The sequence below is a fragment of the Saccopteryx bilineata genome, chromosome 6 (assembly GCF_036850765.1).
Source record: "Saccopteryx bilineata isolate mSacBil1 chromosome 6, mSacBil1_pri_phased_curated, whole genome shotgun sequence".
Classification (NCBI taxonomy): Eukaryota; Metazoa; Chordata; class Mammalia; order Chiroptera; family Emballonuridae; genus Saccopteryx; species Saccopteryx bilineata.
Genome location: NC_089495.1, coordinates 31346531 through 31370134, shown reverse-complemented (window position 1 = coordinate 31370134; position 23604 = coordinate 31346531). Strand labels below are relative to the sequence as shown.

Below are 23604 nucleotides of genomic sequence, written 5' to 3'. Positions count from 1 at the left end.
GAGGGGTATACAGCACAATCAAATGTCAAAATAATCTAGAGATATTTTCTCTCAACATATGTACCCTGATTTATCAATGTCACTGCATTTAATTTAATAAAAAAAGAGCCCTAACAAAAAATAAAACTAAAGAAATGAAAAAAATTTAAAAATACTATAAAAGTTTATAAAACTGTGACAAGAAGAAAACCCTAGAAAAAAGATCAAAGACCAAAAAAAGTCAAAATCAAGACACCCAGAAAAATAAGAATAAGATATATAAAAATTAAAGAAAATAATATTTAAAAGAGAAATAGAGAAAAAAGAATAAGAAAGAAAACATAGAATAAAAAGAAATTTTAGTTTTGAAAGGTCTCTTCTAATAAGTGTTTACTTGTTTTAACTTTGCAAAGTACCTGAGCTGTCCTCTGCTGAGATGCTGTTGCAATTATGTAGGTGGGACTACAGTTGTATTGATGTGTGAGGCATGTTCTGAGGGCTTTATAGTTTCAGCTTTATGGCTTTGGCTTTACGTCTTCATGCTCTAGCAATGGTGATCTCAGGCCTTGGGATGCTCTTCCACATGTCTCAACAGATCTGGGGACCAGATGTAAAGCACTTCTGTTCTTCAGTGAACACAGTGGCTCTAGAAATTTAGCTGTGGGGTTTTTCTATGCCACCGAGAGGTGAAGAAGGAGGGATCTGGGAGGCTGGGGGATGCACTTTAGTTTTCTCTGTCTCTGCTGAGTGCCAGTTGTAGACAGATTGTGGGAACATTGGCCGTGAGCTTGCACTCTAGCCACTTTGGTTTATCTACTGCTCTGCCCCTCTATCTCATCACTCTTCCTAGCAGAAGGAGACCCAGTCACTCCAGGATCCCCTCTCCATACCCCTCAGACAAAATCCAAACTGCCTGAGCTTCCTTCCTTCCTGTAGTCCAGCAGAAAAAGAAATCACAAGTGCATTTTATCTTCTGCTTCCCTTTTTGCCCATTCCACCTTTAGTACATTTATTGTATGAATCTTTCAGACATGCCTGCGAACCCAACTAAGGTTCCTTCACTGCATTATAGTTGTTCAATTTGTTGAAATTTCAAGGGGAGTGATCAAGAGTATCTCTCACATGGCCATTACTCTGACATCATTTCCACAAAGGTTTTCTCTCAACTTCTAGGAATAGTGTTTACTATTACAGTTAAAAATCAGGACTCAGTTATCAGAGCCATCAGCATGTGCTTCACTTGCTCCATCCCCACCAACTTCCAACCTGAAGCAGCCCCAGCCTGAGGCAATCTAAGCCCCAGTCACAGTACTCTGGCCTGTGAACCACGTACATTGACAACTTCAAGTCAGTCAGGACCTGTCAGGACCTGTCTGGAAATGGCCATCAGCAGTATAAGGACTCATCCTCCCTCTGTCTGGGCCACATTCCCTGGGAAAGCCCTCATCTAAAGCACATCATCAGAGGTCAAAGTCTTGAATGGCAAAAATCTGTCAAGTTTTTTTGAGAATGAGATGTCACTTGGAGACCTGAAATGACTGTGATCCCAGACTCACTGCAGGAGTATGGGGAATCTATCATGGATCTTGATATCAAGAGCACTGGTGGAGCCTTCACTGTCAATATCACTGCCACATCTCTGCCAAGATGCTGGTCCTACTAATGGGCAAAGAAGGTGTCCATGGTGCTATGATCAAGATGAAATATTATAAACTGTCATCCCACCTGTGGTATTCCCAGTACTGACCTCATCTTTTCCTCCCCCCTCACTACTCCCCCTTACTTTTGTTCCTCTATCTTTTCCATACATGCACAGGCATGCTATTTTTATTTTGGGGGGCCACTTGCTGCTGAAACCACATAGTCTGGGGACCAGGACTGATGGACAAACACCTCTCTTGACCCATATTCCTCCTGAGTGTGCTTGGAAAACTTGTTTGTTTGTTTTCCTAAATAAATAAGATGTTACTAAAAATAAATAAATAAAATCTTGTCCTATGAGAAGATTCCATCTATTAGATAACGCTGACATTCATTTGAAGTATTCATATTGTTTCTATTTACTTTTTGAATTGTGTAAGGCTGAGTTGACAAGCAAAGTTATCTGTTTGCTTGTTTGTTTCATGTTGGAAATTCAGGATAGTTTTTTTTTTCACTTAAATTATAACTAACTTTAAAGGTAACTATAAATGTTAACTCCTATAAAAAAAATTTCTCATCCCTTGCAATTAGAATAAATCTACTCTGTGCTTCTATAAAACGGTAATTTTTCTTGTTAGTCTAACAAGTAGAAAGGTAATCAACCAATGGAAATACAATGTGATGTTTTGTTTGTTAGACTATAAACTATATAATTAAGATTAGGGAATGTGTTTTATTTTTAAATTGCAAGTGACTAGACGAGTACCTATATAAAAGTGAGTCAAACTCTTCTGTGTTGATGAGTTTCTCATCTCTAGAAACATTCCCACAGAAGCTGGATAAATTTCTTCCTATCATGACTAAGAGCTCAATCTTTTGATCCAGAATAATTAAATTTATACTTGACTTTTCCTGTTTTTGAACATATTTCTTGACTTTTATGCATCTTAGTTTCTTCATCTGTAAAATGGGGAGGATAATACCTATTTTGTAAAGTTGCTTTGAAGATTAAATGACGTAATGTATAAAGACCAGTTGAAGCAGTAATCAGAAGAGTAAACTCTAAACAAGAATTTGCTATATTACCAGAAGTGTTTGCTATATTACCTGCATTGTATGGGCTATTGTGTTTCAGAATTGACAAGAACCCTAGAGCAGTGGTCTCCAACATTTTCTGGGCCATGGGCCAGTTTAATGTCAGAAAATACTTTCACAGACCGGCCTTTAGGGTGGGATGGATAAATGTATCATGTGACCAAGACAAGTGTCCAGAGTGAGTCTTAGATGGATGTAACAGAGGGAATCTGGTCATTTTTTAAAAATAAAACATTGTTCAGACTTAAATATAAATAAAACAGAAATAATGTAAGTTATTTGTTCTTTCTCTGCAGACTTGTACCAAATGGTTCATGGACTGGTACCGGTCCGTGGCCCAGAGGTTGGGGACCACTGCCCTAGAGAATATCAAGTGCATGTTTATATGCCAAATTTTGTGTTTCTGAACTTCTAACTTTTGAATAGTTTATTGTCACCTAAAACAATGGAAATGAGTTCATTTCTATTTTTAGCTCATGGGTGACGGACAATAACTCTCTTCACTAGCTCTTAAATAAAGATATAAGGAGTTCAGAGTGTTATGAACTGAACAATATTTTCTCTGTACCATGTAAATTATATTAAACATATTAGAGTGAGAAAAAATAAGCTATAAGTTATACATAAGCAACTTCAATTAATTGTTGTACAAAAAGTTAATTATAGAAGAAAGGGGATAAAAAATACTTAATTTCTGAATTTTCTGTACAAAAAGGATACATATTTTAAGCTAAAGGCTCCTCACTTATGGAAAACAACATGTAGAGGAAGATACCTTTACAAACTTCTGATTTTACTGGAACACAGACAGGGATAGAATATTGTTCATTTTATTTAAATAAGATCCATGTTACTAAAAATTCATTACATCTGGCTAAAACCTTCTCTTTGGCTAAGATATTACTTTTACTTTCTGCTGACACTTTCCTAGTTAGAAGATCTCTCACTATGATGAGGAGAGACCACATGCATGGGGAGAAAGAATAGCAAGACTTCTTTAAAAGCATACCCAGTATTTTGTTGTTCCACTAAGAGTCCAGAGATGAGTTAAAGAAAAATTAAAAATCATTTTTTAAGTTAAAGATGATTCTTTAAAAACATATCTCATTTACAGTTGATATTCAATATTATATTAGTTTCAGGTGTACAACATAGTGTTTAGATATTTATGTAACTTACAAAGTAATCTCCCCTATATGTCTAGTAATTACATTATTATTGACTGTCCCCTATGCTGTAATTTACATCCCTGTGACTATTTTGTAACTGACAATTTGTATTTCTTAATCCCTTCACCTTTTCACTCAGCCCACCAACCATCTATTAACCATCAGTTTGTTTTCTGTATCTATGAATATGTTTGAAATCTTGACCTCTATAATTTGGACACAAAGAAGAGAATAGACTCTGAAAGACAAGTGTGTAAAGGCTCTGTGGAGAACATGAAGCTGGGTTTCATCTGTCCATCATTTATACAGCAACAGTGCAGTGTCAGGGATAATGCCCTTGTTTCCCTTTCCTCTACCCACCTCTCCTCCCATGTCAGATGGATGTGATGCTTTAAAGAAGATATAATGCAGAGTGTTGCTGAGGGGACCAAAGATGCCTTGGGTGTCAAGGTGATTCAATGTTGATTGTGTAAAACGAAGTCTGGAGGAGAAATTTCTGATGTGTGTAGCTGTGAAGCAAGAGTGATCAGTATAGCAGAAAGGACAGAACATAATCTTGACTTGGAGCCAATAAATTATCCTTAGCGATTGACTTACTTATATTTTAGTACTACTTTGTAGTTTCCAGCACTCACTATATTTCATTCTGTCCTCACAGTTACCTTTTGAATTAGGCAGGGCAACTGTTTTTATGCTCATTTTACAGAAATACTAAGTGTTTGTCTAAGGTCACAAACCTGATGATGTTGGGAATGGACCCTAGTCTTGGTCTCCTAATTTTCAGTTTGATGCTTTTGAACATGTTGTCAAACTCTACAACATGGTGATCTTTCTGGTGATCACTTAACAATTACACTCATGTGTACACACATATATGTACTTGGTATGTAGGTATACATGCATGCATACTTTTAAATTATAGACTTATATATGCTCATTGCAGAAATAGTGACTGGAGAAAAAACGAAGAAATGTGTACCATACACCATTGACAATGGTATACTTTCTAGGAAATCAAGTGAAATTTACTGAAAGCCAGAAGGTTCCACTTGATTTCTTTGTGTTAGGGTGTGTGTGAGAAACAATGTTGAAATAGTTTTCCGACATTGACTTTACAAATAGGTGGCTACATTTCCTTCCTCAAATTTACTCAACCCCTCTCCTGAGAGCTGGGCTTTTCATAAATTGAAAGTGCTTGCTAATCTTGCATCTGTGCAACCTCTGTGCCTTTTCTCTCCTCTTATCTTTAACAGAATACCAATTTCTGCTTAACCATTTACTACCACACGAGATCCTATTAAGACATCTCATTTTCTCTCTAACCTGGTTTATTCCAAGTTAACTGAAACAGATGGAAGTTGTCAAAAAAGTTAAGTTTTCCTCCCATTTATAACTAATTTTGTGACCTTAAGTAAATTATTTCACTCTTCTGACTCTCAGCTCTGTCATCTTTAAAATGAGTTTGGCTAATATGATTTTTGAATTTCTCTCTAGCCCTAATTTTCTTAGATTCCATTATTGAATAAATTCATGACAGAGTGTGAGTGCCTGATAACTCTGACCTCCTAGGAAAAATTACATTTCAGATGTGACTTCTTGTTAGCACATATTGGTTTATTCATAAATTCACTCTATCTTTTAAATATTTTTCTAAAAGGTATTTGTTACATATCTATTAAAAACTAGGGATACATGGGTCTGGTAGGCAACAGTATCTCTGATATCATGAAGCTTATATTGTAATGAGAATATAGACAAGCAAACAAGTAATTATGAAAAAATATGATATCACTAAAAGGAAAGTATAGAAATCCATTAGCCCTGCTTGAAGGCAGCAGTGTGGAGTAGGTCTCATTTGAAGAACTATTTAATCATAGTTATAAATAAAACAACTTGCAGACATTTTATTATATCATGTTAATTTTATCATTCCATTCTAATTATAATATATACATCATAAGACTTCTAACACAATTGCTTTTATTGTTTTCATGCAAGGAAACAGACATCAGAAAAAATATTTTGAAATATTTGATAATGATCTATTAAGAAGTTGTTACACATTAATTTGTGGATCAGATATAAAGAATAGCATTAACATATACAGAACTCTTGGTCCTGAAAAAATGTGCCCTTGCTTGCACTGCATTATTCTTTCGACAACCGGGCATCCTTAGTTGTATCTCTTACACTCTTTAGAAAAGTCATGAAATTAGTGCCTCCAGTTCCTTTATTATTTTCCTCTGATGGCTCTTCTGATGTTTGGGTGGTTTTGGACTGCTGGTTATTAGGAATCAAAATGTACTTAGTTACAACAGTCAAATGGTAGCTTCTCAGGGAGACCATAGCATCTACACATTTATCATAAACTTCCTTTAGGCTAGAATCCCCTTTTGAAACGACAAACTTACGAACTGAGGGGCATGATTTCTCTAATGAGAGAAGAAATTTCTGGTGAGCTGGCGGCATATATGTTCGCATTTCCTGGAGGAATTCAGCAGGTGATGCTGAAGAAAGAAGAGAAAGAAGAGTTAGTAGAGAGACTGAAACATTCCACAGTCCAGGAAGGAAGGGCAGAGTGAGGTCAAAACGGGTAGAGCATCACAAGCCAATGGAGAGGCAGAAGCAGTCAGTTTATAATCATCTTATTAGGAAGCTGTTAGTCTTCTAATTAGTAATGGCAATTATTATAAAGTATACTTAATTTTGAAATCCAGATGAGCTAAATTTATTCTTTCATAATAAATATTTTTATTTCTGTGTCATTTCTCACTTCCCTAGCCTATTTGATCCTTCGAATAAGTCAATGATATAGACAGGTTATATATAATTTATACTTGAAAGATCTTGACACCAAGTGTAAGAAAATTTAAAAGATCATTGAATGAATTAAGAATAAAAGCATATTTTCACCTAGCCCTATTAAATAGAACTTTAGAGAAAAAAGAGAAAAGTAGAAGTTCTTCCGTTAAGCCCTTAAAAGGAGCAAAATGCATGTGGTGCATTTTTAAACTTTGGTACAGGCATTGCCCCTGGGTTAATGGAGGAGCAAGATGGCTGAAGAAGAGCAAGGCTAGTCTTTTTCTTTTTCTTTCTTTTCTTTTCTTTTTTTTTTTTGTATTTTTCTGAAGCTGGAAATGGGGAGGCAGTCAGGCAGACTCCCGCATGCGCCCGACCAGGATCCACCCCCGGCACACCCACCAGGGGCCGATGCTCTGCCCATCCGGGGCGTCGCTCTGTCGCGACCAGAGCCACTCTAGCGCCTGGGGCAGAGGCCAAGGAGCCATCCCCAGCGCCTGGGCCATCTTTTGCTCCAATGGAGCCTCGGCTGCGGGAAAGGAAGAGAGAGACAGAGAGGAAGGAGAGGGGGAGGGGTGGAGAAGCAGATGGGCGCTTCTCCTGTGTGCCCTGGCCGGGTAATCGAACCTGGGACTTCACACGCCAGGCCGACGCTCTACCACTGAGCCAACCGGCCAGGGCCGCTAGTCTTTTTCTTGTCACTAAAGTCTCCACTTCTCTAACCTCTACTTACAGTCTTATCTCGTTTCCACGTGACTTTCTCTTTCCGAATCTAATCTTACATGTTCAGAACATGCCATATAAATTTAACCACAGTTAATTAAACCCCATGGATATATGTTTAAGTGTCAAGACTAAGAGGATGATGAATCTGAGTTTGAGTTCTGACTGCACTGCTTTGGAGCTGGTTAACAGGGAGTCAGTCACGTATGCTCTTTAACTTTCTGCTTCTTCCTCTGTGTAATGGGATGATGGCAATATAATCGCTATTCTCCTAAAAGCATCAACTAAGCTCAGATAAGATGCTATGAGAAGGTACTTTTTTAGATAATAAAATACTATTGTATTAACATAAGAGATGATTATTATTTATAATTTTCCACTCACCTTCACCAGCATTATGCGCAGTGCCCAACAAGATGTCAAAGCTCTGAAAGATGCTGCTTTGGGCTGCACTACCTCCAGCAAACATTCTTGGGGTGTCCGAGACTCCTTCATACAGCAGACCCTCAGGTAGTTGGTTGTGGCCTTTCCACCTAGGTCATGAAGGAAAGAAAATCAGTATTTGGATTAATTACCAAACTTTCAGATATAAAGGTGACACAAGATAGATTTCTTCTTCTTCCATATTCTCTTTCTACTCATCTGCATGAATAAGAATAATAAATAACATAATTCTGAGCAAATTTGGCCTAAGGATTCTATGAATGGATCCTAATTTTGTGTTACGAAAGATCCTCTCTCTTTAAAGTGACCTACTTTTCTGCCCATACTCCAGGGCACAATTGGTCAACTAGTAACAGAGAGAATAGTCTATTCTTTTTTTAAAGACATGTATTTATGATATTACAAAATGTTTTCTAAATATGGTGGATAATGGGGACTATCAGTGGGAACTTGGGTGTATTTTTTATGTTAATTGTATAAGAGAAAATTCAAGGATAAGACTACATACCCGGTCAAGTATATACGAAGAACATTGAAAAATAGGTTTGGGTCCACGTATTCTGTAAAAAGATGGGATGTGTTTAGTAGAGTAACATCAGAAAGAAGTATGCAAGGAAATCAAGATATTGTAAACTACTGACAGTGGATTTCAACAGCGGGTGCAAGAAAAGCTTGAGGTCAGTCTACTAGAGAGAGCCCCTAGGGCAAGCTTACACTCACTTGCCCTCTCCCAGGTGAGCACTGCTCACCTTTTGTGTCTCCGAATGGGTTCTACCATAGGGCTGACACTCAGCTTGTGTCCAAGACTCTAGACCTACCTACTACTTATTCTCAGACCAATTAAACTATCAACATTTCTTTAAGGCTGTTTCATGTGCTTACTGACATAACAGATAAATTACTTCCAGAAAGAAAGAAATCTCAAGAAAAAGAAAAACAGAAATGAAAACCCCAGCAGTCCTATGAACCACATCCCTAGGTTTCCCCTCTCCAAGGCTTGCTAATGTCATTGATTTGAAGGTCAGTTTTCTCAGCAAAGATCACCCAGCAGTAACTCAAATACCAGTGACACAGGCATATATTTGTTAAAGCGTTTCAGTAGGGAAAATTTCCTTTTGAAAATCTTGTTTATGTACTTTTTTGGTTATTTATGTGTGGTAGCTGTTAATGCTTTTCTTTGTTGTTTCTAGGTAATTGTGAAAAGGTAGAATTTGTATAGATCTCCAATCAAGCAGAAGCTAAGTCTTTCAGAACTTCAAACAACCTGCATCGGCCCTGGCCATGTGGTTCAGTGGATAAAGCATCGACCTGTCATACCAGAAGTCTTGGTTCAACCTGTGGTCAGGACACAGAAGCAATCAATGAGTACACAACTAATAGAAACAACTAAGTGAAATAATTAGTTGAGGCTTCTCTCTCTCTCTCTCTTTCTCTCTCTCTCTCTCCCCCCCTCACCTCTTCCTTCTTCTCTTTCTCAATTAAATGGAAAAATAAATTTAAAAAAAGGTCTGCACCTTTGGCAAGTTTCTTCAAGGTTTTTAGTGTGTGGCAAAGATGATTGTTAGCGTTATACAGTTGCTGCTTGGAATTTTGACTTCACTATTTACTATCTATGTACTCTTAGGTTATTTATCTTATCTCTTTGAATTTGAATTCCCTTCTCTATAAAATGAACATAAGAAAACCTACCACTTAGAAAGTATAGAGTTAGTGATATAAAATAAAGTGAAAGTGAAAGTGTTTTACTGTAATTTTGGTAAACAATTTATTTATTTATTTATTCATTGGGACAGAGACAGAGAGAGAGACAGAGAGAGGGACATGTAAGAACAAACAAGAAGGGAAAGAGATGAGAAACATCAGTTCTTCATTGCAACACCTTAGTTGTTCATTGATTGCTTTCTCATATGTGCCTTGACCGGGGGCTTTAACAGAGCGAGTGAACACCTTGTTCAAGCCAGCGACCGTGGGCTTCAATCTTTGAGCTCAAGCCAGCAACCATAAAGTCATGTTTATGATTCCTGTGCTCAAACTGGTGAGTCAGTACCCAAGCAGGATGAACCCAGGCTCAAGCTGGTGACTTTGGGGTTTTGAATCTGGGTCCTTTGCATCCCAGTCCAACATTCTATCCACTGTGCCACCACCTGGTCAGGCAGTAAACAACTTTATCTAGATAATCAGAAACATTTGTCTGAGGCTTAGAATGTCATATAGTATGCAATACTTACTATGAATGTCTTCAAACTCTTTACGGACTCTTTTCAGACAAAGAGCAAAATCCTGCAGTGCTTTTTGCAAAGTATCTTTGTCTTGATGCTGTACTGCTTTAAATATAGTAGGAAATAGCTGAAAAAAATGAAAACAATCACTTAAGATTTCCTAACATCAAACAGTGGCATAGATTAAAATCATCCTAAATCTTAATTCCTAAATTAAATTTGGGATTTTTCACTTTTTTCTTGAGCTGAGTACTCTTCAATTGTTTGACTAATTTTCTTATCCATCCATACGCTTGGATTAGTCTTTCTTCATTTATCATTTAGAGATGTTTATAGAGTTTTATATATTTCTATTTCTACTTCTAATAGTCAAAGCAATTAGATTTATGTCACTATGTGATATAGTTCCAATGCTAAATTGCACTGAAAATAGTCCTTTTATTGTGGTTTCAAATTTGATTCTAAATATATAGTTCTTACATTTTATTTTTTAGGCAATACACAAAAATTAATAAAATATCTGTTCTTACCAGATGATCCCTTACCTCCAATTAAATAATCAAATACTATATTTAGTCAGGATAAAGTTACTTTTTTGCATAATATAGTTCACTTACTAAATATTTTCTCTGCTTACATTAATTAAGATATAAATTTTCAAGGACATACTTTTATTGCAGAAGCAGCTGCTATTTCCACCAATAGAGAAGTCAGAAAGAATCCTTTACTGCAGTCTCCACCAGGAAATGAAAACAGAATGTCCATGTTCCTAAGAATAATTAGTCAAGAAAGTCAAGAATGTAGCAAGAATATTAGTATGTTTGTTGACTACTTTATAGTTTTTAAACATTTTTACTCATCTTTTATTTTCAAAACAATCTTGGCAGATAAATATTACAGGTTTTACTTTCTATTACTAGTCAGGAATATTAATGTTAGTTCCATGGTCTAAGATCATATAATTAACAGAAGATTAAGCTAGGACTTGAAATGTCATTCTAGAACTTGAAACTAGACATTCCAGGACTATTTCTGTGACTGCATTAATTTTTTTTACATACATGTATATATACATACATATATACATATACACACTGTTTATAGAGATATCAATAAGGTCTAATTTTAAGTAGTTTTTTTGCTTAAACAATTGTATTCATATCCATCCTTTCTCTGTGAATTTGATTCAGTTTCTCAGAGATTTATCTGCCATACAAAGTAGTTGACCAACAAATTCAAATAACTGGTTAGACCCTATTTTCTTTCTTATTGAAATTTTACAGTATTGCAAACAAGTCTTAGTATCTGTATACCCACGAGTTTCACAGTGGTTAAACTCATGGTCTCTGAAGCCAGACCACTTCTGCAGCTTACTTGCTGTGTTACTTTGAGGATGATATTCCTTTTGTTTCTGCCTCAGTGTTCCCATCTGTAAAATGAGACTGATGATATCCTCTCCATAAAAACCTTCCATAGCTTCCCATTTATTTTAACACACTGTTTAAACCCCTTATTATAGCAAAAAATTTACATAACCTTTTTAAAAAGTTTATTTCTTCATTCCTTACTTTCGTTATCCACTTACTTGCAACACTAGCCTTCTTTCAGTTCTGATAATGCACCAAGGTTTCTGTCACTTGCTTTATCCTCACTCTTGCTTTGCCCTCTGCTATGACCAGTCTCTTCCCCCCCCCTTTCTTCTTGCTAATTCCTACTTATTCTTGAGGATTCAGCTTAAATAACTTGTTACAGGGATTCACCCCTTTCATTTGGTTGGAGCTCCCAGTACTTTTTATCCTCTTACTCCTTTTCTTAATCAAATAACAATTTACATAATTTTTATGTTTCCTTTCTTCTCCATTAGTCCAGCTTCATCAGGGAAAACTTATACCTATGACATTTACCTTTATTTCCCTAACTCTTGACCTCTGCTCAGTACATAGATCAACGATAGAAAAGATTGGGTCAGAAAGAACAGCTTTATGTTTCTGGCTACTGAAGTCATTAAGTTATAGGTATACAGATGTAAGTGCATTTTGTATTTATACCTACTAATTACATTTATATATATGCATGTATCACTTTCATATATATCTATAGCTATTATAGCAGACAAACAGTCACATCGCAGTCATAGATGTAATTAAGCACTAAAATTCTTTGCTCTTTATACAATTACTTGAATTATTTTTTTGCCTGAATTCACTTGGCCTTTTAAAAATGAATTTGGAGGCTACTCATAAACCTATATTCACTTTGAATAACAACTCTTAGACTAAAATAAAAATCAAATACTTACTCATAAGTCATGGGTCTTATGAAAGCAGCAATGAAGCAGTGGACCAATTGGAAAAGAGAAATAAAACAAATTTAAAAATCAAATGGTTTCAAGTTATTATTAAATTTAATACTACTATTAAATTTAACTTTACTTATAAGACTTAATACTACTATTATTAAATTTAATGACTCTTCTATAAACTAATGTTATTAGATGCTATTATTAAAAGTTAGATATAGTCATATAAAAATATATAAATATTATTATTATTATTATTTGTATTTTTCTAAAGTTGGAAACGGGGAAGCAGTCAGACAGACTCCTGCATGCGCCTGACTGGGATCCACCTGGCATGCCCACCAGGGGGCAATACTCTGCCCATCTGGGGCATTGCTCTGTTGCAACCAGAGCCATTCTTGTGCCTGAGGCAGAGGCCATAGAGCCATCCTCAACGCCCGGGTCAACATTGCTCCAATGGAGCCTCGGCTGTGGGAGGGGAAGAGAGACAAAGAGGAAGGAGAGGGGGAGGGGTGTAGAAGCAGATGGGCACTTCTCCTGTGTGCCCTGTCTGGGAATCGAACCCAGGACTCCTTCATGCCAGGCCAATGCTCTACCACTGAGCCAACCGGCCATAAATATTATGTTTTTTTGAAGTAGTCATTACAAACACTTAACTTAGGATTTTATAGGAAAATCAAAATTAAATGCACAAAAAACACACATTATTAGTCAAACTGGTTGTAATGACAAAACACTTCCCTAGATCAAACCTTTTTAATTTAGGCCATTCCCATGTCTAGAATATTCTTCTGCAGATACATACCCAGAGCTGTGGGGCCCTGCAGTTCTCTTATCTCTTTATTGTAGCAGATCCCATCACTCAGTGGTTAGAAAGGGCCTAAATTCTGATCAGTCTGCTTCAAAAATTCAGACATTGCCATCTCTACTGCTGAAGATATTGACTCTTAAACTCAACTGGCTAACAATTAAATTTGTGGAATCTCAGGAACATGTTAATCAAAAGAATCCAGACACAAAGGAATACATATTCTATAATCTCATCATCATGAAATGCAATAAGAGAAAAAATAAACTTTAAAAAAAATTATATTGATTTTAGAAAGAGAGAGAGAGAGAAAGATAAGAACATTGATCTGTTTCTGTATAACCCCGACCAGGGATCGAACCAGCAACCTCTTTGCTTCTTCAGGATGAAGCTTTAACCAACCAAGCCATCTGGGCAGAGAAAAAAAGTAACTTTTCATATGACAAATCAGAAAATGTTTACCTGGGGTGAGGGACTGATTGAAAGAAAAGAGCCACTGTGGAATTTCCTGAGGTGATAGAAATATTCTGTATCTTTCTTAGGGTTAGACATGTGAATATAATAGTCAGACTTATCAAACTGAACACTTAGAATTTGAGCATTTCTTTGTATGTTAATTATGCATCTCTCTCCTATATGTACACTTGTGGTATTAGATACATCAGAGAAACCTTACCCCTAAAACAGAGAAGAAAGCTTTGCCAACAATTAAAGCAATGACTACAGTAGCTTTTGGTTTATATAGCTTCCACTCCTTTTGTTTCTGTTATAAGCACTGTTTACATACCCATGGGGATCCTTTTTCTTCCAGTTTGCCAAGACACAGTCTGCATAAACCAGAATGGGTGGCAGTCCCAGCTTCTCAGAGAGTTTACAGTAAGGAACAGCAATGTTTCTGGGCAGGACCTAATTAAAACACAATATTTAGTGTTAACTTTGAAGTGTCTTTTCTTTTCTTCAGCTTCCTGGGTGCCAAAACATTAGCTTTTATATAGCATGGCACTTTGAAAACAAACAAATGTGATTTTCTGTTCCTCATTTTGTAGCTTAATCCTATTAATTATTAAATGTTTAGGTTTTGGATCTGCACTGATATGGACATAATACAACCATAGAGAAGAACAGACTTAGAAGGCAAGAACAAAGGCTGTACTCTTGACTGTCTCATTAGGTGTGAGTCATTTTTATTCATTCATTTACTCATCCATCCCATGAATATTGGTCAAAAGACTCCTCTAGGCAAGGTACTCTTTATCTCTCCACAATACAAAAATAAAACTAATTGTGTCAAAGAATCTCAAGGTCATTTGTAATTAAGGCTGTTGCATATGATACATACTAGAAGCATGAAAGATGTCTGTTCTTAAAGCACAGTGCTGACAGGTACTTTCTACTGGGTATTTTTTAGAAAACCTCACCACAGAGTGACATTAATGATTGGCTTTGAAGGCTTCCCTTTTGTTAGTAGGAGGAATTACCCTTGTCTTGTATTTTCATGCAAAACGTATCATTTGGAGTGACCATCTTGGTTTATCTCAGCTCTTTCACTCAACCTTTCTCAAAGCTTATTTAATTGCTGAGTTTGAGAGTGAAACTACAGATCAGCCCTGTTTTCTCTTCAACTCTTTTTTTCCATGGGGGCAATCTTGATGAGTAAGTATACCAGTAGCTCCATGCTTACCACACACTCAAACCGCATTCTCCAACTGATCTGTTAGTCATAAATCTGACATTTTATTTTCCATCTGCCTGACTTCTTTATCCAACTATATTTGGTTTATAATTAGATGGTCACATGTAATAATTATAGTCATGCTTGTCCTCAGCAGCCTATGGTTGGTATATGGATATCTAACCAAAGGACAGGGATGCATGGCTCATCTGGGGTAATGGGTAGTGAGACATCAGTGATAGAGATGGTGTGACTACGTATCCCACTCCACAGTTCTGTGAAAATCATGGAAGCTGTAATCCAGGTAGATTCAGATTAGTTTAATACACCTGGAGATGACAATTTAACCAAAATTAACAAAAAATCATTGACTATTAAAGTAACACTTGGATGTGTGCTTCCCTTTGCATACCTTGTGCTTCCAGGGATTGAAACATTCTGTTTGGCAAATAATTTCCACATATTTCAAAAGCAAATAAATTTTGTCTTTCTCCAAATTAGAGAAAAATCCAAAGGGTAACAAAAGGAAAAATAATTTTAATTGAATAATTGATTTGAAATGATGTTGGAAAAGAAAGGAAATTGTTCAAACATATCTTAATTTATTATAGACACTCACGCAGTTGCTAAGAAACTCAGTTGCAAATTTCTTGCTCATTTTCAAGCAAAATGCACCTTATATTGATGTAGTTTATTTTCTATTTATGTATTTTCTCTTTCCAACAAATTTCACTTAAATTTAAAAAAAATCTTTTTATATATTTTCTTCATTTTTAGCTTCTAAGATCTTTTTCAAAATAATATGGCAAGCTAAAACTAAATAAATTGAAAGATACACTTTTATATTTTATTTTATAAATCTGGTAAATTCATCATTATGTTTTGATTCTTCCATGTACATTCTGGTCTCCACATGTTTTTCCAGTCTTTCTCTCTGCTCCTCTCCTTTTTGTTTAAGCTCTACCAATTTTTCAAGAACTAATTCAAAAAAGTATTTTTTTAAAAAAATTATTGATTGATTTTAGAGAGAGAAGAAGTAAGAGAGAGAAAGAAAGAAAGACTGAGACAGGAAAATCAATCTGTATGTGCCCTGACCAGGTATCTAACCAGCAACCTTTGCATTTTAGGATAAAGTTTTTACCAACCAAGCTATTCAGTAAGGGCTCAAATTCCACTTTTTTCTTCAAGGATTTAATGATCATATCAAATACTAGTTAACCCTTTTCTACTCTCATACTTCTGTACCTAGACATGCTCCCTTGTGTTATTCATTCCACATTAGCAATGTTCTTTTTATATATAATGCTTCTATATTTAGCTAGACTCAGATTCTAGCAAGTCTAGTAAGACCATATGTTTAGCGAAACTTTAAGCTTGGTTGTAAGATTAGAGCTAATCTTAAACTTTTCACATCATCATGAAACTGGACAAGCCATTTTCATGATTATAAGGAAGTATAAGGTATTCCATGATTATGCAGAGCAACTTTTTTCTTTACACATCAGGGATGACTCATCACATAGATAAACTATATATATGTGTGTTTATTATGTGTAAACAAGTCATGAGAAACAAAACAAAACAAATAAAAGCTACCAATTACCTATGTCAAAAAAAGAAAAACTTTCACTAAATGTCAAAAGGTGCTTCTGGAATCTATTTTATCCCTTTGTGATTTATAGATTAGGTATTATAGGCTATATTGGTTTCAGGTGATTAAGATTGCCAGATAAAATACAAAATTATATTCTTTTAAATCTAAAGTTACCTACTATTGATGAGAGTAAAGTGAAAGTCATATATTTTCTATGTTGACAGATGTTAAGATAGCATTAAATAAAAATAACTATAAAATATTTAAATCTCCCAAGTCATAGAGAAAAAGGTTTCTTATTCATACATATTGATTGTAGTATAATTTTACAATAATAAAACTCTAAAAAAAGAAACTATTTTTCAATAACAGATTAAATAAATAAAGTTTAAAAACTCAATTAAAAATTATAAAATTATTTCAAATGAAGACGAGGATGATTTTATAGTACTAAAAACGCTTACAATATAATTTAAGTGAAAGAAGCAGGATGTTTATTTATTTTCACAGAATGGAGCAAAGACTATACCAGTAAAAGACTAAAAATCCAATAATGATCACAGTTGATATTGTAAAGTCAGTGAATGATTTTTTTCTTTTCCTTTCTTTTTTCTTTTATCCAAGTTTTACAAAACGCAGATATAATAGTTTTAGGATTTCTTTTTGTTAAATGTAAATTGGATATAAATGTCATGTAGCATAAGAAATATTAAAAAATCTCCAAACCTTACGGACATCTCCATCACGTCTGTTCCACACATATGCCATGGTGATATACCCCAGGACCAGATGTGCAAGGCGCTGCGACTTGTGTCCTTGGAGGTCATCAATGCTGAGCATTGGTAACTGAGAAAAAATAAAAAGTTGCTCAAAAAAAATGGGTGACATTATAGCTTCAAAACCAAATTTAAAATGTTAAGAAGTTATACAAGAAGAAGACCAATGAAATACTGATTCAAACCTTCTCAACTTCTGCACGTAGTTCACCATTATTAATCAGGTCAGTAAGATTTTTAGCAATGGAAGTCCAGGCATTATAAGGGTATGGTAGTTCCTCCTTAAAAAAAAAAGAGATTTTTTTTTTTTTTTTTTTACCAGTAGAAGATATTGTAAAATAGTATTGTCTTTCATTTATAGTCTGTTTTGCCTCTAAGTCAATTCTGTGATATGCAGCCCCAACCCACATTTACCTGTCTGGCTCTATCAAGACTTGCCCATGCGTTACCACCTGCACACTCAGGGCTTAACACTTTCTCTGCATTCCTCCTTTTCCCTCAAGCACTCTCATCTGCCTCTTTTGCAAAGGCCACCTCCAAAGTTCCACTAAAATCTTCCTGACTACAGCAGTTTACACTCATATTCCCAATTATGAAACCTATGTATTCTATAACTTTTCCCATTGTTAGGTAATGTATTGTTAACTGCTATTAGTTTTACCTCTCAGTAGTAACCTAGGTATTTGGCTCAATAATTTCTCATTTATTTTAGTGACCTTAGAAGTTGATTGTTGTCTCCATGTCATAAGTATGGAAAGCGAGGCTTAGACAAGTTTAGTAACTTGTTTAGTATATATAATTTATTGTGATTCAAACTTGTTTCCAACTTTCACCAACTCACGCTCTTTTTACACCTTACTACCCGATAACAAAGATTTTATCACGCTGTTAATTCTGTATTTCCTATAGGACCTGGCAGGAAATGCCATATATATGCATGTTGATTGCCTGATTTGATTCCACTAGAGGCTTATTTTTTGCCCTATAAGTTTAACTAAAGTCCAAATAAAGTTTCTCCCTGTATCTTATATTTTTAATTTCATTTGAAGGAAAAATGTATAAGCAAAAGATCTAGGAAATAATCTAAAATGAGATTCAGATCCCTGAATAACTCCTCAAATGCCCTGATCCAATCCCTTCATTAAATTACTTCCAGACATGGCTTTGGTATCACTAATGCTGACCTATAGGGTTGGAGTACAAATCAAGAAGTTAAGTTAAACAACATGAATGAGATTTTAAGTTGCAAAACATAGTTAATATTATAATATCATAAATAAGTTATACAACAAGAAGACAAAGGTTCTATAAAATTCAAACATTTTCAGATAATTGGCCCGTTTTAATCTGTTAGAGTAGATTTTTAGCAATGAAAGACCTAGGCAGTATATTCACTAGAGTCACCTTTCTTGTTTATTCTGAATTTTTCTCCCAAACCACACAAATGCCATGCTCTAGAGTTTTTAGTATTCATATATGTTTTTTATTGTGTGTTTCACTGTGTAGCACATCAAATTATTGGTTGTTGTTATTTTCCCTTCAAATAACAGAAATTTGTTTTTGTTGTTGTTACGTATCATAAATAGCGTCTTATTTGATTGCAATTTCAACAAAAGTAAAATTCAATTAATGATGTACTTCTGGCTTAGAAGCTGTCTGAATGTTATGATATAAATTAATAGATAATAACAAGTGGGTCACTCAACTTCTGCTAGATTAGAGAACGTATTTTGTATCTACATGGAATTATAAAACATGATTTTCCTTTGAAATAGGAAGCTGATAGATTATAAAAATAGAATAAATTTTTCTGAGCTTATAATTTGCAAGAAATATCTTCACTGAAGAACATTAAGTAACCCTTAATTTTTGTGCCTGTGCTTCAGGATATGGAATTCAACTTCCTAAGCATCTCAAGTCACAGCATTGTTCTCTAAGTAGCTCCGGAAGAGTTCTCTTTTGCTTTTGTTTGGGGTTTTGGTTTAATCATGGGAATCTGTTCTAAAGGTCTTCATGACTATTATGATTGTTTTATTTTTTAAGAGAACTGATTCTTGGGAATAAAAACCAAATATAAGGTTTTGTAGTTTCTGAAAAGAATATATATATATACATATATATATATATACATATATATATATACATATTTTTTTTTGTATCATTGATAAGTACATCCTTCAATCAAGCCCATCCTGGTAATTATGTGAGCTTGTATGATGAAGGAGAAAGTCTGACTAATATTAATTTGCAAATATATAAAATAGGTGCTTTTAGCAATAAAACTAAAACCTACATGTGGGGAAAACAGCTGTGTTAGGCTGACTCTCAGGGTCACCAGCTATGACTCTTTGTGCAATCAGTGCAGGAGCACAGGACAGCACTATTGCAAGGATATAAGCCCTCAGGGGCGGGGCTATGAGATCAGATCGCATCCTGCCACTGAGGGTGCAGTTGGTTTCCGGTCCCTTGCCCTCCACTGTAAAAAGCAGATTTTCCTTTCCTTTTGTTTATTTTTTTTTCCTTTTCTTTCTTTTTTTGTCTTGCCTGTCTTTGCGAGCCTCCAAAAATTGGAATGGCCCACCATCCTCCAGCTCCACAGTTCCTTTACAGTCCACCAAAATCCACTGTGAACCTGCATGGCCACGCCACCCACCTTACATTATATAATACTTCCGATTCTTAGGTTAATTTAATAATTTAAAGAAAAGAAATAGATTGGGAAGAAGAATTTGCTTTAGATTTGTCTGTATTGTGTAAGGTATTTACAGGATGTTATTCCTCAATAGAGTTAGATTGGAATCTCTGACTAAAAATGTTTTTGCTACATTTGAAATGCTTTCTAAAGTGTGCACTCTGTTTGAACCACAAACAAATAGAGGTATAGGGTTATACATTATTGCCACAACACATAACTGGTTCCTAGAAATACTCTCCTGAAATCTCATTATCTTGTTAAAAAACAAGAGTAGAACTGGGAGGGGAAGCATGCCAAGTGATTTCTTCTTCTCTTAAGAGTCTTAGCATAGCATAATGGTTTTAAGGTCTTGGGCTCTGGAGCCAGATCCCATAAGCTCACATTTTATCTCTGCCATTGCCAGTTATGTGAGTTTGGATGATTACTTAAATTCTGCATAGCTTACATTTCTCATCAGGAAAAAAAAAAAGAGGTTAATAATAGCATACTTTTTAGGATGGTTGTGAAGATGGAAAAGTAAATATTTGTAACTAGCTTAAAAATCCTGCATAAATGTTTAATAATTAAAATATTGGTGATAATAAGGTAATTTTTATGGCATTTTTTGGAAGACAAATTAAGGAAATATAGTTGTTAAGGCAAACATTGCCTGCATTTTACTTTGTAGACAAAAATCATAAAAAAAAGGTAGTTCAGACTCCCTTGAATCTTGTACTTAGTAATAACAGCAGTGTTAATATACTACTTGCTAGATGAACCATCTCAAAAACCTAATCAAAGGACAAACGTATACTTTGTACAGTTGAAGATATTCCAACCAAGAGAAGGGATTCCTTTGACTCATGGATCAGTTATGGCTCTGGTTTTTTTCCAAATGCTCTCTGAAAGCACACTTGTATTAAACCAAAATACTTCTATCATTTCTCTCATCACTCTCTGCATCTGTGTAAGGTTAGTGCATCTAAGACTAACTTCCTAAATAGAAAATTTTAAGTGAGACCTATTTATTAAAACTCTGCCTTTAATTTTAGCATGTTTTATCTATTTGGTCAGTAGAAATTACGAAACCACATTTTTAAAAAATAGAAGTTAGCTGGTCTCAGTAAGTAATAAAAGGAAAATATTTTTGCCATAATTCAGTACCCTCTCTTACCTGTGGATCTGGCAGAGCAAAGCCCACATCCTCATCTATATGGAACTCTTCAACAATTTTCCAAGAGCTTTCCATTGGAGATGCTCTATGTGATATTCTTGCAGCCTGCTTTTCTGGCCCTCCTCAGTCTGTGAGGAGTTTCAGAGCATCTATTTATTACAGAGGTTATCATAACCAATGACTACAACTTATCACGTAGGCAGTAGGAAATTACTTCCACTTTTGAAGGAACAGTTTCATTTTCTAGTTTCTTTATTTGTAATTTGATAAACAATGAAATCATAGAAACATTCCTGTTCACCCTATAAAGAAACCAAAACTTTATACACCATATTGAATCTTTATTACTAGGAACAACATCTGTTTATTGCCAGAAGGGAAGTCAGAAAGAACTTAATTGAAATAACAAAAGCCATGAAAATAGGTGACCAGAAGCAAACATTTTTATTTTATGGAAACTTTTAAAACTTTGAATTAAAATGATGACTTTAACCAAGGCTAAAGGTGTAAACTACCATTTAGTTAATACTGTCATTGGTTTTCTTTTAACCTTCCATGGTTCTTGGAACATATTAGTGTCTTGTTTAAGCAGCCATGAAATACAACCTGGGATACACAGAACTTATTAGTCAATGACTCTGAAATAGAAGAAAAAAAAATAGTAGCACATGCAAAATCTAAAAAGATAGTACCTCCCTACCTCCCCATTTTTCTTACCTAGTCTTTTATTTGTGTTCTCCGTGATGGGATTTTTCCTTCTTTTATATTCTTAATAGGTCTTTTTTTATTTAGTTTTATTTTTCTTATTTTTAGCAAGAGAGAGTGAAAGAGAGAGAGAGAGAGAGAGAGAGAGAGACAGGAAGGGAGAGAGATGAGAAGCATCAACCCATAGTTGCAGCCCCTTAGTTGTTCATTGATTATTTTCTCATATGTGCCTTGACCCCTTTCTCAAGACAGTCATCTTGGGCTCAAGTAGTTGACCATGAGGTCATATCTATGATCCTGCACTCAAGCCCGGTGACCTTGGGGTTTTGAGCCTGGGTCTTCAGCGTCTCAGGCTGACACTCTTTTCACTGCGCCACTATCTGGTCAGGCCCTAATAAATGTTTTTAAGGAAGATTTTCCGGCATCTCTGACTTCTAGGCATTAATGAGGCAATAGTTCTTCACATTTAAAAATTTTGTAATATGTTAAAAGTTAAAAGGAAGGATAAACTACCTTAAAAATGCTTTTTTGAAAGCAATTTAAGTCTGAGTTTGGTCAAGATTTTCAGGGTAGCTGCAAGGGTCATTGTTTCAATCTTAGTAGTAAAGCTGAAGCAAAATTAGTAACCATATCATTCCACTTAATAATCAAAAGAAGAGGACTTAATGTTCAGTACATTAAGAGGCAGTGAGTGCAGTTTTGCCATTCAGCTTATCCAGTACATGAATTAAATATTAATGTATATGACAGTGACTAATTCTGGAATAGTTTGTATTGCAAACTTTCCTTATTACAGGAAGGTTCTTATTTTAAAGATGTGGTTTTCCAAGAAGATTTTTTTTTTATAATAAAAGTAAGAGAAACTGAAACAGAAATTATACAACAGAAAGAAAACAATGCTTCACTTTTTAAAAATAAATGATTCATGAGATTGGTATTATTGAAACCAGTTTCAAGGAAAAAACAGAAGAAGAAAAAAGAAACCCCAAAGAACAAAAAACAAAACTGTTAACCTACTTTTATATAAATGCTAAAATTGTCAACAAAAGAAAGACTTTGCTTAGGACACATAGTATATGATGCAGCATGAAGATGATGTTTTATTGAGTTGTACACGTGAAACCTGTATGGTTTTGAGAACCCATGTCATCTCAAGGAATCAATTAATTAAAAAAATTACTGAGAATTGGAAAAATATGTGGTTATTCTTATGCTTTTTTATTTTACATACTTAAATCTTTTTTTTTTTTTTAATGAGAGAGAGTCAGACAGAGACAGAGACAGACAGGAAGGAAGAAAGATGAGAAGCTTCAACTCATAGTTGAAGTGCTTTAGTTGTTCATTGATTGCTTCTCATACATGCCCTGACTGGGCAACTCCAGTTCAGCCAGTGACCCCTTGCTCAAATCAGTGACCTTGGGCTTCAAGCCAGTGACCTCGCTCACACTCACGCTGGTGAGCTTGCGCTCAAGCTGATGACCTCAGGGTTTTGAACCTGGGTCCTCAGCGTCCCACGTTGACACTCTAACTACTACTGCACTACCACTGCTCAGGGTAGAGTTAAGTGATTTATACGCCATCATTAGAGTATTTTAGTATTCTGAATGTAACTCTATACTTACCCTTACCAATAAGTGCTTTACTGTCATATGTTTTCATGTGACTAAAAATGTTATTGTCCTTTTATATCAACTTGAACGGCAGGTCTAATAGTAATGAACTGCACTCAGCTGTTGTTTTCCTGTGAAAATTTCTGTTGCTTCTTTATTTCTGAAGGACAGCTTTGCCAGGTATTAGTTGACAGTGACCCCCTCACCCATCCCTTTCAGAACT

General features: G+C 35.2%; 1 protein-coding gene across 1 annotated transcript; it reads right to left on the bottom strand.

Moving 5' to 3' along the window:
• Positions 1-5806: 5806 nt before the first annotated feature.
• Positions 5807-21241, bottom strand: IDO1 (indoleamine 2,3-dioxygenase 1). The gene is made up of 10 exons (XM_066235100.1): positions 21067-21241; positions 17404-17499; positions 17169-17288; positions 13964-14082; positions 12369-12383; positions 10739-10838; positions 10079-10196; positions 8359-8410; positions 7791-7939; positions 5807-6391 (listed from the first exon to the last, which is right to left on the bottom strand). The coding sequence occupies exons 1-10, from the start codon at positions 21139-21141 to the stop codon at positions 6033-6035; spliced, it is 1203 nt and encodes a 400-aa protein (XP_066091197.1). The 5' UTR covers positions 21142-21241; the 3' UTR covers positions 5807-6032.
• Positions 21242-23604: the final 2363 nt, after the last annotated feature.